At 35.0% G+C, this 17,536-nt stretch overlaps 1 protein-coding gene across 3 annotated transcripts; it reads right to left on the bottom strand.

Annotated features, from left to right (window-relative positions):
• Nucleotides 1–1,903: 1,903 nt before the first annotated feature.
• Nucleotides 1,904–13,355, bottom strand: LOC111387169 (CTL-like protein DDB_G0274487). 3 transcript variants are annotated; one of them, XM_023011707.1, is made up of 7 exons: nt 13,124–13,347; nt 11,792–12,264; nt 10,054–10,240; nt 9,714–9,938; nt 9,460–9,576; nt 3,755–3,988; nt 1,904–2,435 (listed from the first exon to the last, which is right to left on the bottom strand). In XM_023011707.1, the coding sequence occupies exons 1-7, from the start codon at nt 13,193–13,195 to the stop codon at nt 2,217–2,219; spliced, it is 1,527 nt and encodes a 508-aa protein (XP_022867475.1). In that variant the 5' UTR covers nt 13,196–13,347; the 3' UTR covers nt 1,904–2,216. The 3 variants fall into 3 exon arrangements, with proteins under 3 accessions (XP_022867475.1, XP_022867477.1, XP_022867476.1); XM_023011709.1 differs by having other exon boundaries at nt 2,063–2,435; nt 11,792–12,213; nt 13,124–13,355; XM_023011708.1 differs by having other exon boundaries at nt 2,063–2,435; nt 10,054–10,237; nt 13,124–13,346.
• Nucleotides 13,356–17,536: the final 4,181 nt, after the last annotated feature.

Genomic DNA, 17,536 nt, shown 5'->3' with positions numbered 1-17,536 from the left:
AAATTTTGGCTTATCAAACATAGCCTTACAGTAATTTTCTTTCTTTCTACCACTTTTTAATTTTTCCATTTCACTCTTATATTTAACCATTCATAATTAGCACATATTGTCATTGATGACGGTTCCATTCGAAAAGTCCGTGGGAGGCATAAAAAGACTTATTTCCCCTTTATATTGTTAAATATACCAAATAATAATAATAATAATAACAAATACAAAAATGCAAAAAATGATTTGTCTCTCATTTTCTGAAGCACACTAATCCAATATTTAGACATAAATCGTCATTCATAGAACCATATGTCCTAATTAATAAAAAATTAATAATAACATTGAGACAAAAAGAAGGTTGAGAAATAAGTGCAATACTAATAAATACTGAGATCATTAATACAATTAAAAGTAGTTCCAACGTGATTACATCCTATCCTTAATTTATAGTGGGACACATTATTTGTACATAAGCATGACATAAGAAATAATAAATTTAATTTGGAAACGTATAAAAATAAAACAAAACTTGGTATATTTGTTTGCATTTGAAGCCAAGTGGAGATCCATTACAAAACTGTTTTCCACTTGCCTCAAACTTTGACCAAAATCCTACTTAATTTAACTATAAATATCATAATCATGTGAAAAACCAAACACATTGAAATCAATTTCTCCCTTGATGGATATGCATTGTAGTCTTGTGCAAGAAATTACAAATTCATATAATGAATTTGAAGATGAAGATGATGTTTTCTATGATGAACATAGAAGGCAAGTTTTCCAGTTGACGGCAGAAGAAGATGATGAATTCTATGCTAATGTTAGATTTCCGAGCTTGGTCGATACCCGGAGAAAAGGGTTAAGTAGTAGCCCTCTTTTGATGCCACAGTGTAGATCTCATTACAACTGGACAGAGAACTATGCAACTCCTCCATGGCTATTGAGCTTATGGAGAACTAATGGAAAAGGGAATGGAACTGGAGTTTTTATACCACAGAATGTCAAGTCTAGTAGAAGAAGAAATTATAGACCAAGTATGCGCATTTTTATTTAATTTTTCTAATTCATTTACTCATCTGGTGTTATTAATTAATGAAATTTCTGTTAAATATGGTTGCAGGAAGAAAGAACAATGAAACAGGAAAAACGCAGAAGCTGGAGGAAAAAAAGTGATTCTTGAATTAATGTATTAAAAAAATAATAAGATATTAAGATGTAAATTTCTGCAGCCTATTATTTTTTCAGACGTTAATGCATAATAATATATATTTGAAAGGTTTATGCTGATCGCATAACATGGCAATCATTAGAAATTCACGAATTAAATATGCTGCAATAGACTCTTTCCCATAACCACTCTGTTAAGACTTGGGGTCCATCTTAATAAGGTCAACCTTGTTAAGAGGAGTGTCCCAATCCTTTTTATATATTGGTCATTGTTTCGGTATTTTACCGATGTGGGATTATATTCCCTTAACATGCCCCCGCAAGATGTGGCTCTTTTGAGCAGATCAATCTTGAAATCCGTGTGCTCATTTTTAGAGACTATATCGGATCAAATCGCTCGTTGGAGCTTAATGGGCTCTGATACCATGTTAAGACTTGGGGTCCATCTTAATAAGGTCAACCTTGTTAAGAGGAGTGTCCCAATCCTTTTTATATATTGGTCATTGTTTCGGTATTTTACCGATGTGGGATTATATTCCCTTAACACACTCATACCAGACCAACCACTAAAATGCAACGACGAATAATCAGAAACAGAGGGAAGGAAAGGAGAAAAAACAAAAGAATTAACATCCATATCATGGTCCGTACGAAGTTTGGAAGATTCAGTCCCATTAAACTTGTACGATACACGTCTCAAAGAAATCGATGTAAGTTAATCTACAGGAGTCTGACTATCGAGTTGACAATGAGCCGAGGATAGTAAGATCTATTCAGACATGTGCAGAGATAAGCATCCTGACAATACAAACATTCGACCCTCGAACTATCCTTGAGCATTCAATTGAAATTTTATATGGGGCATTTGTTAGTGTATTATTTTTATTGTCTGCTTCACATGTTATAAATGTATGACTTGTTCGGTAGGCTGAACTATAATGTAATGAAAATATTATAGTTGAAAAAAGGAGTCACTGTGTGATCAATTGTAGTCTAAATTTCTGTCCATAAAATGCAATAAAAAGTTGCACAGTGCTTGCTTGTGCAAAAGGAAGTCAAATAGTACCTGCTTCTTGGATTTGATAATCTCTATTATGACTTAATACTTCCCTTGCCCTTGCCCTTGCACTTCCATGTTGCAATCGCTGATGTAGTTTTTCTGAGATCAGAGTAAAAAAGGCTGAATCCCACCTGTTTATTAGAGAGGGGTCTTCGGCATAGCATATGTAAATGGATGTTACTGCACTTTCCACAACTACAGTTGCCAAGCCAACCTGAGAATAGAACACGACATCTATTAGCAGACAGAAGAAATAAGCCGTTCATCTGGAATGAGAGAACAAATGTACCCAACTATGAAGCACGGACACTCCTATTAGGGAATTTTCTCAGAGACCGCCACGACTCAATCAATACTCTTCTATATGCATCTTCCTTTCTTTGTCAATAGTAACATATACATAGTACATGTTATTCTATTATAACAAATAGTTACTCAAATGTGTTGTGATGTACCTGTCCATGCTTCTTAGCTACGGAACAAGCTAATGTAAAATAGACCATTGCTTCTTTAGTAGTAATGCACTAAAAAACCAGGAAATCAATACTTTTTGTCCGTAAACCTATTGCAGATGTAGAGTAAAAACACGGTTAGCTACTCAGTTTATAGTGAAGTTACATGTTACTGACTGAAATTTACTTTGTTTCAAAGTAGTGAATTTCAATTTGATCAATCAGTCAAAATTTGTTACTTTCTCTAGCAGAATGTCCAACGTGCAAGACTTCGGGGATGAAGCATGTTAGATTGCCGTCTTCCATGCCACATTCTGTTAGAGAAAATAACAGATTTTAACTGAATGACCAAGCTGAGAACACGAGGGGTCTTCGGCATAGCATATGTAAATGGATGTTACTGCACTTTCCACAACTACAGTTGCCAAGCCAACCTGAGAATAGAACTCGACATCTATTAGCAGACAGAAGAAATAAGCCGTTCATCTGGAATGAGAGAACAAATGTACCCAACTATGAAGCACGGACTGATGAGGACATCCAGCTTTAATTAATTTTAGCAGTTTTAATTATTTTAGTTGGATTTAGGTTATTTTAATTTTATGGACTTGTGTATTGGGTTTGGCCCTAGGTTTGCATTATTTTCCAGTATTTAAACCTATCACCAGCCGCCTTCGCCTATAAATGAGTCATTCAGTTTCTCCTCCACCGCTTCCACCTTCCCAACTCACAAACTGAAAATTTACCGACAGCAACCATTATAGAATCTGTTGCTGCAAAAAAAATAAAAAAATAAAACAAGAAAAATTCAGCCGCTTTCTTCTAGCAACCTGCCCGGAATGGAACCCCAGCCTAGCCACCGCCAATAGCCGCCAGCAAACTGTAAGCAAACTTGGCCGATCACTTTAAATTAAAATAAAGTTCAGTTATTAACATGAAACTTCGTTACGAGTTGTGTGACCAACAGTGTTTTTAACTGCAGATGTTGCACTCGTATAACCCAGGTTAGCACTGATAAATTTTAAAAGAGAATATATGCTAAATTTGTTAAGAGAAACTAATCGAGCAATTGTAAGCGTACCAAGATCATTCCCATCAACATGGCTGTAGATCCCACCATCATCACTCGGTCGGAATGTTTAATCCACGCCCAAACTCCTGCACAAGTTCCAGCAATAAGCCCACCCAAGAGCGTTGCCATCAATAGAACAGCACCTGAACAGTCATAAGCAATAAGTGCTTCAACACCAGTTGACTGAAATAACTCCCACGCATCTTTCGCAGAGCGATTAAAGTTTTTCCCATAAACTGCGATCTGGAACGAAAAAGCATCATCATATGCAGCATTCACGGGTAACTAGTAAATACATATATAAAAATAAATATTTCTCCCAGCGTAGATGTATCCATAGAGTATAGTTCCCATTCCAACTGAAGTAAAAATTTGCCCTCCATTCAATGGAAGAATAAATACATATAGAAAAATAAAAATTTGTTGCTTTTCATTGATGAAGCAGGTGCATTTTTGTGCAAGAGGAACAAAACCTATATGAGTGAAGTTCAAAGAAGCGCACTCAATGCACTCCTATTTATTTTGGACAGGTGAACAATCCAAAGATATTGTTCTAGCTTTTACAACTGTTGGAAAGCTTCCAAATCTGCATATTCTAGGAGATTTAGTTTCCTTGAAGTTAGCATTTAATTTTTCTTTCTTACTTTATTCGTCCTTTCCTATTTTATTCTTTCCTTTGTTTTTTCTAATGTAAATATAAATATTTCTATGTACCTATGAGATGAATTAATGATAATTATTTTCTACAATATACTCTCATTCAAGATGGTATCAGAGCCTACCTCTCGAATCCTTAGCTAAATCCTCGATTTCTTTTCAATTTTCTCTCTGCCTTTGGTCGACAGTTACATCAGTCGGCATCATTAAGGTGATTTCGGCTTCATTAATTTGGGCTTGTGAAGTCCAAATTCTAGTGACCTTTTTTGGAATTTGAAGATCATTTCAGATTTGACAATTTCGCACCTCCAATTTCCGAATCTATACGTGAAGAAATAATTGCTGTTTTTTATTTCAGCTTGGTCACGTTTCCAAGAATTACAGCGGGTTTGATTTTAGTTCGGAATCCGTCTTTCCTCTCTCTCTACAGGTCGATGTCCAGCAATCCTGGAGGCGTCGTCACTCTGTCGTGACCTGTGAGAGTTTGATTTCATTACATGGATTTGATTGCAGTTGAAGGTTATTGGTTCCTCCAGGTATGTGGTTGTAGGCTATTGATTTGGACTTTTGGTGTTTTTTTTAATCGGACCATGTTTGATTGGGCTTGTGTCTCTAAGATTGATTTAATTATTTAAAGTTACGGGTTTGATTAAAAAATTCTAATCCATGGCTAATTCCCTAAGTGCTGAGTAGGTGGATCACCTTCTTCAATGGCTGAAATTCATTCCTACATACGATCCTCCTACTGGTTCGTTGGCCCAAACATATGATCTCCCTACTACATACTCTTTTGCTTTAACTCTTGCACCATGGATTATTGATTCTAGTGCATCCGACCATATGATTAGTACTTCACAATATTTTCAATCTTATTACCCTTTTCCAGGTAATAAAAATGTTAGAATTGCAGTTGGAAGTCTCTTATTCATTGCAGGAACGGGTTCTGTCCAAATCTTAGAGAAAATTGCACTAAAATATATCCTTCATGTTTCTAAACTTGTTTGTAATTTGCTGTCTATTAGTAAACTCTCACGTGATTCTAATTGTCGTGTCATATTCTTTGATTCCTATTGTGAATTTTAGGACCAACTATTGGGGAGGATGATTGGCAGTGCTAGGATGATTGATGGACTCTATTATTTTGATGATACCCTATTCAACAATAAACAAGTCCAGGGGTTAAGTACTAATGGTAATAGTTTAATACCTGTACGAGAACAAATTATACTTTGGCATCTTAGATAAGACATCCTAATTTTCTCTATTTAAAACATTTGTTCCCTAATTTAAAACTGTTTATTACAATTCCCTTTATTGTGATACTTGTCAGTTATCCAAGAATCATTGAAACACTTATCGATCAATAGGTTATCATGCTTCAAAACCCTTTTATTTAATTCACAATGATGTTCGGGTTCCCTCAAATATCATTACTGCATCTGGAAAAAAAATGGTTTGTAACATTTATTAACGATCATATACGGTTGTGTTGGGTGTATCTGATGAGTGATAAATCTAATGTTGAAAATTTTTCAAAGATTTTTATCACATGATAGAAAATCAGTTCCAAACACAAATCAGTTCCTCAATATTTTAATAAATGTTTGAGAACTTTTTTATTAGCAAAAGGCATTCAAAACCAGTCTACGTATCATGACACCCCGCAACAAAATGGTATTGTCGCGAGAAAAAAATCGTCATTTTTTAGAGATTGCACGAGCCCTAATATTTTTTATGCATGTTCCTAAATACTCATGGTGTGATGCTATTTTGACTGCTTGTTACTTTATTAGTAGAATGCCTATTCATATTTTAAAATACATCACTCCGTTAGCCTGTCTAAAGAATATTTTTCCTACTTGGTGAATAACATCGGATTTACAACTAAGGGTTTTTGGATGTACTATTTTTATTCATATATCAACCCATCTTCAGTCCAAACTTGACCTTAGGGTAAAAAAATGTGTTTTTCTTGGATATGCTCATAATAAGAAAGGTACAAAAGTTTCAATCATATTACAAAGAAAATTCACATTTGTTTGGATGCGTCTTTCCTTGAAAAACAACCTTACTTTAACCATGACTATCTTCAGGGGGAGAAAGAAAAAAGTGAAGAGGGGTCCTGGCAAATTTATGATCTTAATCTTCTTCCTAATGTTTCTAATCTTAGTCATCTTCCTAGGGTTTTCCCTGACATTCACCCGAACATCCATACTCTTTTAAAGAGTCGGGAAAAGGAAAATTTATCTAGTGAAAATAATGAAAACTTGAGTCCACTTATACAAGACATAAGTGATTCTCCACCAGGGAAAGAAATACTACCACGTATTACCTCATTTGAACTTCGTGTTTATACTAGAAAAAGAGATCATCAAAATAATAGAAATCCTTCTTCCAATTTGGAGCAACGCCATTCATCATCACCTCCACAAGTTGGTCTTTCCAGTGCACAAGGTAACTCTTCCATTTCTATTCCTTTTGTTGACAATTTTGCTAATCTAGATCTACCTATAGCCCTTAGGAAAGGAGTTAGAACCTGCACCACACGTCCTATTGCAAAATATTTATCATATCATAGACTCTCTGATGCTCATAAGGCTTTTACATCCTATATTTCTCATTTGTTTATTCTAAGAATCATTTAGGAAGCCCTGGATCACCCGGAGTGGATATTGGCTGTTCAAGAAGAGATGAATGCACTAATTGCTAATGGTACTTAGGTAATTGGTGATCTACCAAAGGGGAAGAAAATTGTTGGATGTAAATGGCTGTTTACAATCAAATGCGAGGCTGATGGTAGTGTAGATAGGTACAAAGCAAGACTTGTGGCAAAGGGGTTCACTCAAACATACGGAATGGACTACCAGGAAATCTTTGCTCCTGCAGCCAAGATGAATTCCGTGCGTTACTTTCTCTAGCAGTCCATTTCAACTAGCCTTTGTATCAATTAGATGTGAAGAATGTCTTTTAAATGGAGACCTAGATAAGGAAGTTTTATGGATCTACCATAGGGATTTGAAAACAAAGGAGGCAAAGGGAAGGTGTGCAGATTGAGGAAGTCTTTGTATGGATTCAAGCAATCTCCGAGAGCTTGGTTTGAACACTTTGGAAGGGCGATAAAGAGTCACGGCTACAATCAAGGGCAAGCTGACCACACTATGTTCTATAGACACACTGTCAGAGACAAATTAGCTATACTTATTGTTTATGTTGATGATATTATTCTGACAGGCGATGATAGCAATGAAATTGAGAGATTAAAGAAGATTCTTGCTAAGAAGTTTGAAATCAAAGATTACTTTTTTGGTATGGAGTTTGCAAGGTCAAAGAATGGTATATTTGTTTCTCGACAAAAATATATTCTTGATTTACTTGGAGAAATAGGTTTATTAGGGTGTAAAGCTGCAGAGACACCCATAGAGCCGAATATAAGACTACAACCAGCTAACCTAGAAGAAGTAATCAATAGAGAACAATACCAAAGATTAGTAGCGAAACTCCTATATGTCTCTCTCATACACGGCCTGATATAGCTTTTGCAACAAATGTAGTAAGCCAGTTTATGCACTCACCAGGACCTGAACATTTTGATGTTGTTTACAAGATTTTAAGGTACCTAAAGAGGACTCCAGGTAAAGGCCTACTGTTTAGAGGTTATGAGAATTTACAAGTTGAAATATACACTGGTGCAGATTGGGCTAGAAGTGTCACTAATAGAAGATCAACATCTGGTTACTGTACATTTGTTGGAGGAAATTTAGTAACATGGCACAGCAAGAAACAAAGTGTGGCAAGGACTAGTGCTGAGACTGAGTTCAGAGCTATTGCTCATGGAATTTGTGAAGTACTATAGATTAAAAAATTACCAGAAGAGTTGAAAGTTACTAATTCAATAACAATGAAATTGTATTGTGATAATAAGGCAGCAATAGTTATTGCTCACAATCCAGTTCATCATGACAAAACAAAACATGTGAAGGTGGACAAGCACTTTATCAAGGAGAAAATAGATAGTACAGTAATTTTTATGCCCTATATTTCTATAGCCAAGCAATAAGTAGACATACTTACAAAAGGTCTGCCAAAGAAACAGTTTGAAAGCTTAATCAGCAAGTTGGCCATAGAAGATATCTTTAAACCAACTTGAGGAGAGTGTTGGAAAGCTTCCAAATCTGCCATGTTCTAGGAGATTTAGTTTCCTTAAAATTAGCATTTAATTTTTCTTTCTTACTTTATTCGTTCTTTTTTTTGTTTTTTCTGCTGTAAATATAAATATTACTATGTACCTATGAGATGAATTAATGAGAATTATTTTTTACAATATACTCTCTCATTCAAGAGCAACAAATCACCTAGGTGATCTTGATTCAGTCATGGCAAACTGTATTGATGAGGTCCTGGAATTCCCTCTACCTGGCAAAGTCAGATGCTTCATATTACTGAAACTATATCTGGACAAGTATATAGCTCGAGATGGGGCAAGAAAACCGGGCTTGTTCTCACTCTCTCTTTCTCTCCTTTGTTTTCAGAAAGATCAAAAGAAGACTGAGATCGTGAGTATAAACGGTGACATTCTCAAGGAATCTGCAGCAAAAACTGAGGGGTTTTCAGGAAGAGAGATGAAGCTGATGGAAAGCGTTCAAGCAGCTATCTGCAGCTGTTTACGCGAGCAAGAACTAGCATCAACAGAGAAAACAAAAACACGAAAATTTGACTGGACAAGCGCCAATAGAAGCTTGCAAGTTTAACCTAAATAAAATTAAACCTGTTGTGATACCATGTCAAACATACTCAATAAGACTCGATGCCTCTCAATATGAGAGGTTCTTTCTTTATATAGAACCAAATCAAAACTAAATATGGTAAAACAATCTATCTATATTTAGTACAATTATAATAATAATATAGACACAATCTTCAACAATCTCATTGACATATTAATTCCCAAACGAAGTCCAAGCATGTAGTTCCATATGTAAGTATGTTGTCTCATAAATGTCACAGTGGCATGGAATATTTAAGGAGAAAAACTTCCAGAATATAAATTGAACAAGTACCTGGACATAAGCATACTTGTTGAACCAACGAACTAGAAACTCTACCAGATGAAATAGAAAATCAACACAACAGAGCAAACACTCATTTTTGCCAATCTTTGACCTCAATCCCCTAATCTGTAAAACGCATTCAATCCCGTTGTTAGTTATAATAGCTGCGACTCGTGCAGTGAATCATGTGGGCATGATGTCATCACTCTCCAGTGAATAAGTATTAGTACTCAAATCAAATCAAACAACATTGGATTGCCTACCTCCCACCTCAATGTTCGTATAGCAGCTGTAAAGAGTGATCCATAGCATATGCTTCCAAAAGAAGTGGTGAAAGCATAGCGCAAAGAATTCATCAGAGGTTTAGGAGGCATTGATGTTGCTTCTTGACCACCATGGAATAGGACAAGAAACACCATTCCAGAAACTATAACATGGACAACATTACAGAGAACAGCACCAGTCCAAAACAAACTCACAGACAAAACCTGACATAGAAGTAAGAACAGTTTTTGGTGTTGCCAGATGATTGGTTTAATAGAAATATATGTTGCAATTATGCCAAAAGAAGATGAAATGAAAAGCAAAAACTTGCCAGCTCACCACAAGAAGCCACCAACGTCCACTGTCACCAATACTTAAAGCAACAACACCAGCAGAACCGAAGGACCAAAGTGCAAGCCATAAAAGCATGAATAGCATGAATATGCATGCTACTTGCAAGACCTCAGGAATGTTCCACACCATCTTCACTGCTCTTTGTAGTACCAGCATTGTAAATGGAAGTCTACTGGAAGACAAAGAAAACCATATAAAACTGAAAACGTGCATATATATTAGAAGATAAATTCACGGGAGAAATCCATGAAAAACTTTTAAAATTCAATTTCAGAGCAACACAATCAGAAGTTTAATAGACTGTTCAACTATCTATCACATGGATCCAGAGTCATACATATAATTCATTAAATTTTTGTTTCAAAATTAAGATCTGCAAGATCGATTCTTTCAAGATTAGGTTTCTCTCTTGAAAACCCAACTTCAGAATGGTTCAACATCCAAACCAAGCAATTCAAATTTTGTGAAAGAAAAACAGACATCTTATTGTAGCTTGTTTATCCTAGTTTTTATTTTCTGATTTTGGATTATTCCTAAATATGCAAAAACTACCACCACTTGAGAGAGAGGAGAGTAGGAGGGAGGATCCACATTTGGTTCAAAGAAGAGATTAGTTTGGATAAGCCATATGTGCATGGGATGACTCTTTCACGGATGATTAATTTGGTTCGACCTTTAATAGTCATTGGATAATGTCAATAGTCCTGATAGAATCTTATCTATATTAAATTCATTACATATAAGAAGTGTCAATATACAAAAATTTTGCTAGTTTGTATCCTCTACTAAACTAGAAATTAAAAATTAATCAAGTAATAATAAATATATAAATTAATTGAACAGACTGGTACTTGAAAACGATATCAAATCATTCTTTCAAAGTTTTTTGAGGTAATGTGAAGCTTACAAGCAATAAACTGGCCAGATGATCCTTGCTTCAACAAACTACACAACACATAAATATCACAGTCCAGAATGACTTCTAATAATCATGACTTGTAAACCAATCTAAGAAACTTTAATAATATCAGAAGATGCATTGTTTGACATACAGATTCAGATATTCTAGGGCAGCAACAAATATTCATACTTAAATAAGAAAGTGTCATTTCTGTTCAGTTAAAAGCAAAAAAGATTTTGGGCCAATTCTTCAGTTTTCAATTAATTCCATCCTGGAAGTGTTATGATATAACTAGAGGATTCTATAGCAATCACACTCTAAATTTTTTAGCATGTGTCTGGCTTTAAATTCTATAAAGTAAGACAAACTACGAGTAAATTAACAATATTAAGAAAAACATGGAATCTAAGTTGCAACCTTATTATGCAGCAAATATTGTTCGAATGTTTGAAATTAGTTAAAACTAAAGAATAGCATGAAGGACCAGACCAATAACATGAAGATCAACCATTAATTCTCCAGGCAATAAGAAAGAAACCTTAACAAGAACAATCAAATTATAGTATTCAGATTTCTTTGCACATATTGATGAATTACCGAACTTTGCTGAACTTTGTAAATGAGTTCGGAAACAAAAAAAATTCATGCACATTGTAATTCTACTGATGTGTTACTCAAAAACTTCCATCAATAGTATCATTTTACAACAGGTTTCTGTTCTCATATATTCTATTTAAAGAAATCATTGCAACCAGTCTCAAAATAAAGCATGACAAGAACTTCAACTCAATATTATATATACCAATCAGTCACAATTTTTACCTGTCTATGACTGATATAACATACAAGAACTGCAATGAAGCACCAATGGCAAATGCGACACCCCAGAAGAACTGCTTACACCAAAAACACAGCACACTAATAACAGCAAGATAAGTAGTCAAGATGTGCACTGAGAATTTCATTATCTGAGTTGCACGTGAACTGAGCAATAACAACCAAATCCACCCAAGAACTGTTCCAACTCCACCAGCAACAGCATAAAACCGCCAGTAATCCTCAGTTAGACCATCTTTATTCTCTAGGAAACCCATTGTGTACCTATCAATGTTCAGCCTATCCTTTGTCTTAAACCTATTGAGCCCAAGAACCCCTAAAGCCAAACCTACCACAGTCAAATGTACCATGAATATCAACAACCAAAACACGTCCCGCCAATGACGTGAAACTGTTGGATTGAGTCCCTGAGACAATGAACGACTGTCATCTGAAGGTCTATGATTCCCATCAACATTCTGCATCCAGCATATAAATATCAAAAAAAATTTCAACACATATACACAGCCTAGTTTTTTCCTCTCTCTCTTCTCAAAAGAAAATTTATATATGCATAAAAGTTTGTAACTTGCAAGATAAAATTTTTATATTTTTGTTTCATGCCACAAACTTTGCTTTTCTCCTTTTTCCAATATCTTTGCCTCTGCATATATCAAAATTTGAACACAGTTGAAGTGCAAATTAATACCTCAAGAGCAAGAACAAAAGGAAATGAAAGGATTACCAAACTAATCAATAAATCAAAAATGCTGGTAAGAAAACTAAAATCCTAGGGAGAAAAAGTGAAGTTTGAGGAAGTGAACTTTAAATCAAGCCTATAGAGCAAGTTAGTAAAGAATTCCCTTTACTCCAAGAAGAAATTCACAACTTTTAATACATTTACATAAATGTTAATATTAAAAAATAAATAAAACATAAAAATAAAAAATAAATGAAAACGCTTCTCATATTTATCTGTGGAACAAGATAAAACAAACAACATGAAAAGAAAAAATCTTTAAAACAATAGTTTCCCCTTACAAGTACTTTTACTACGAAACAACTAATTTTTTCATGTGCACAACTTTTTGTCTCAATCTCAAACGCCAATCCTGGACAGCCAAATAATAGATCAAAGATCAAATAACTACTTTTTTTCTCAAAAACTCGTGTACTTCAAATAAGCATACACAATCACACTTGTTTTCCACAAATCAAACACAAACCAACAGTGGCGATTGAATTCGAGTAATTAACCAGTCACAAGTCTAACTGTGACAAAAATTTCACTAAATCATAATCAATTCAGAACCCGCAAACAAATACACGTAAATGTACCGGCGGTGGGAGCCCAAGCGAGGCCGAGTCGTAGGAGGAGGAGGAAGAAGAAGAAGACTGGGAGTCGCTCATGGAATTACAGGGTTTGGATCGATAATAATTAGGAAATTAGAAGGTTCTTTACAGGCTTTGAGATTGACTGCAACTACTGCCAATACGAGTCCACGAAAGAGACGGCGAGAGAGAGAGAGAGTAGAAATTGGCTAGAAATTTTTAGAGAGAGATTTAATATAACGGCTATCATTTCATTCTGATGTGGACTCTGTGTGTGTGTGTGTGTGTGAGAGAGAGAAAGAGAGAGAGAGGGTATATTCATATGCCACCCTGGGTTCGGTAAGATAGGGTATTAATTATAATAATTGCACCTACAATCCCTGACTAATTTGCATCATCATTCTTTCTTCACAATTTTCACATCAACAAATCTTCGCCTTCCCCTTATCTCTCGACATCTCATCTAGAAGCCACAACTCTCGACCCTCCCCTAATTTTCCTCTCATCCGTCAATCCAATCAAAGACCCGTGATTTGAGGTAATTAAAAATCAATCATTCCTATCGAATACCAGTGATTTGAAATAAATAAAATTCTTTGATATATACACTTTTTGTATCACTATTTTGTGTACTTCTTGCAATTTTTTTATTTTTGTAGATTTACACTATCTTCAGTTTGTTATGCATTTCTTTAAGTTCGGATTGTCATACATGCTTTATTAAAAAGTTCTAAGAAAAGTAGATGTTTATATTTTTAAGTTATAAAGTGGGTAACGGGTAGGGAATGGGTTCCTTACCACCTCCCCCTAGCTTACCAAAAGCAGAGACTAGGACAGGTATATGGATAGGGCATAAAAATTCTCAATAGAATGCAGAATCCCATTTTGCTTTCCATATGTAAGGTTTCATGACATATTGGTTGGAAGAAGGGATTGAGAATTGGCGATGAGAGTGGTACTGGTTGTATTTTAGAGGAAATCTTTAATATTATTTTAAATTTTATTTATTATTTTGAGTAAAGTTATTCATTAGTAGTGGTGATCATCATCCATTTAAGCAGTATTATTTCATTGATTTATTGTTTAATGGAGTTGTAATGTATTTTAATACATCGAACTATGAATCAGATATTCAGTATCACTTAATGGTTACAACTAATGATGTATAATCTATTTTATGTATTTAAGCTAAGAGCGAAATTGAATTTTTACATTAAATTAATAGTATTTTTGCACAGAGACGTGCCTACTAAAAAAAAAGATTGAGGAGCTTAATGAATAGGAAAATAGATTAAGAGCAAAAGTGTTAAAAATAGAAGTATAGATTGAGGAAAGCCATTGCAATTTATCATTTTAATTATGGGTGTCACAAGGGCCAATTTCACGTGCTGGGCAGCATGATTGCGATGTTGTGGATTCATTTCTTTTTAATTCTAATAAATTTGGAATCCATATTATGTTCTGTATAATTAAAAAATGAAGTATGACCAAAGGAAAAAGGAAAGTAGGGCCAAATAAAGTTTATTTTAGGATAATGTCACGCACCATTATTGGTGCTGTTGCTAAGTGTAGGTTATAGTGAGGTGAACCTTATTGTTAAATAAATTCCTTGGAATCGTATTGTTTCATAATTCGGATAACGATGCAATGAACCTCGTCGTTATTTATGACTACTTCACACCAATAGTGTTACATAATATTTATCTTTATCTTAAAGTAAATTCTATGAAATCTACTTAATTAATACGACTCTATCTTTTCATTTATTAAATTGTATGGGAAATACTCCGAACCTTATAAAATGGCAGTAAACATCCCAACGTTTGAGGAAATGGGCATGGAAGATCCCTAACAACAGAATTCATCCATTTCAACTGTTAATAAAAAATAAAAAGATAAAATCGCCCCTCTCTTTAAATAAATGAAAAAGAAAAGACAAAAGCAAAGAAAAGAAAAATTAAAAAGAGAAACAAAAAAATAAAAATAAAATGTAACTCAAGAATGAAGAAATAGCAAAGGGATCATCGTCTTTCTTCATCTCCAATAACCAAATGTCCCTGAAAAGTAAGAAAACAACCACTGCAAAAGAGTGGCTTGAGGATAACACTTGATATACTAGTAACATATTTTGGAGAAAATTTTATGAATATTGTTATGCCTCGTGTACAAGGTTGGCCATGTGATAGCCATCTAGGAAATAACAAGAAGTTACCTAAGGCTCACACTACACATCATTTCCTTACCTAACCTAACCGATTCCATCAAAGAAAGGAAGTCAAAGTGAACTAAGCACCTCAACCGAAGAGATATGTAGAAGTCGAACTCCCATGTCTGAAGCGATGTGTTACAAACTACTGCAGTATATTTTCGAAGCGACAAGCCTTTGTTCCACAAGGCGTCTTCTATAGTACTGCTTCATCCAAAAAATCTTTTGTACGATATCTTCTGAGGGTCAATTGCGTCTTCCTCACCTTCATTGGGGTGGAAGGCGCATCAATGCCAATGAACTTCATGCTTAAGGGACCAGTGTCCAAACTAAAAAGGAGTTCTTGAGTATGGTTCAACAATTTCTTATAAGCATAGTTCCTCTAGTAACTATTGAAGTAGTTATAGTCTTATATTAAATGAAAGTTATAGATATGATTCTTTACAGCGTCTTTCCCAGTGTTTGCAGTTGAAGCCTCAAGTATTCGACCTCCTCTCTTGAACCTCCCACTTCAACCTCAGCTCTCCTTTTTCTTTATTGGTCATTTCCAAAGCATTGGCCTACTATCTTTTGATAATTGTTGGAGGCCTCTACTCACATTGAGATTTGTAGACTTCTTCCCTCAAATGATCTATTTCAACGGTTGTAGAGTTCAACTTTACCTCAACTTCGATTTGCTTCAATTTGGCAGCTTTTAGCCATAACTTTAGCTTTCTTGGCTGCCTTTTAAGTTATTTCTCGCTTCTACCTATGTAGATCCTTAATAGATCTCAAGCTTCTACGTCCACTCCCAATATCCAAGTAATCTGGGCATTTTCACCTCTAGTAGGTCTCCGACATCACATGAGGTAATATGATTGTACCACTTTTCAATCCTATACTTATAAAAATTGAAGTGACAGATTGCACCTTGTCGAGGAGTATTGTAACGACATTGAGTGTAAGATGTTCTTGATGACCCCTAAGAAAGTTCTAGGCCTTGTCTATTTGCCCCTATTGGGTAAGCATCTTTGTCCGCCTTGTTAAGCATTCAGGGTCGACCTCCAATTAATGTTGTTAATAGTGTTGTATTTAAGACTTAAAGAGAGATATTATTTTATTTATGAAATATGTTTTACACACTTTTGGACACACTTTAATTATATGGAATCACCCATCACTAAACACTATATAGCTTCACTATGCACCATCCCCTATTTATAGGGTGGAAGTTGGTGGTGACAAATCTTCTACATAAAAGATGATGATTCTAGATAATTCCATTGATTGATTATAAGCTATTTTTCTAGAGAGATCTAGAATGGTGATGGACAATGTCTTCAATGTATTCTCTAGATTTTTCTATGGTTGAGAAGGGATAATAAAGTTGGTAAAATCCTAGATGAATCTGGAAAACTCATGCCAAAGTCGATGATGATTTCTTCAATCCTCCCCTTCAGCACCGACTTTTCTTTTCTTTTCTTTTTATAATTCCAGTTGAGCTCGAAACTCTTCAAATTTTGAAGTATTGAGTCCTTTCATTAACGTATCTGCAACTTGTTCTTTAGTGTTAACATGTTTCAAGTTTATCTCCCCCTTGAGCACCTTTTCTCTAATGAAATGGTAGTGTACTTCAACGTGCTTAGTTCTTGCATGGCATACTGGATTTCCTGCTATACGAATAGCTAATTGATTATCGCAATATAATGTACTGCATAGCTTGCTGGTTGATGTACATCCTTCATCAACTATATTAGCCATGTGCTTTCTTGAGCTGCCATTACTACTATTCTATATTTAGGCTCTGCGGTTGACAAGAACACGGTTAGTTATCTCTTACTGCACCATAATACTACAGCTTACCCAAGATTAAACACGTCCCAGTTGTTGATCTTCTTGTATCTCGACATCCAACATAGTCCGCATCACAATAGCCAATGACCTTGCTATCTTTATTTTTCATATAAAGTAGTCCATAATCAATTGTTCATTTTACTTACCTTAGGATCCGTCGCATTACTTCAAGGTGTGGCTTCTTTGGCATTTCCATAAAGCTACTTGCTATCCTACTACATATGTAATATCAAGTCATGTTAGCATCAAATAGATTAAGCTTCCTACCGACTATTGATACATGGTTATATTCTCCAAGTCCTTGCCTTCAACTACACATAGCTTGGAGTTAATTTCAATTGGTGTCGATATTGGTTTGTAGTCGATCATTCCAAACTTTT

This window comes from Olea europaea, unplaced genomic scaffold (assembly GCF_002742605.1).
Source record: "Olea europaea var. sylvestris unplaced genomic scaffold, O_europaea_v1 scaffold393, whole genome shotgun sequence".
Lineage (NCBI taxonomy): Eukaryota > Viridiplantae > Streptophyta > Magnoliopsida > Lamiales > Oleaceae > Olea > Olea europaea.
Note: the sequence above shows the minus strand (reverse complement) of the source record. Positions and strands in the feature narration are given on the sequence as shown.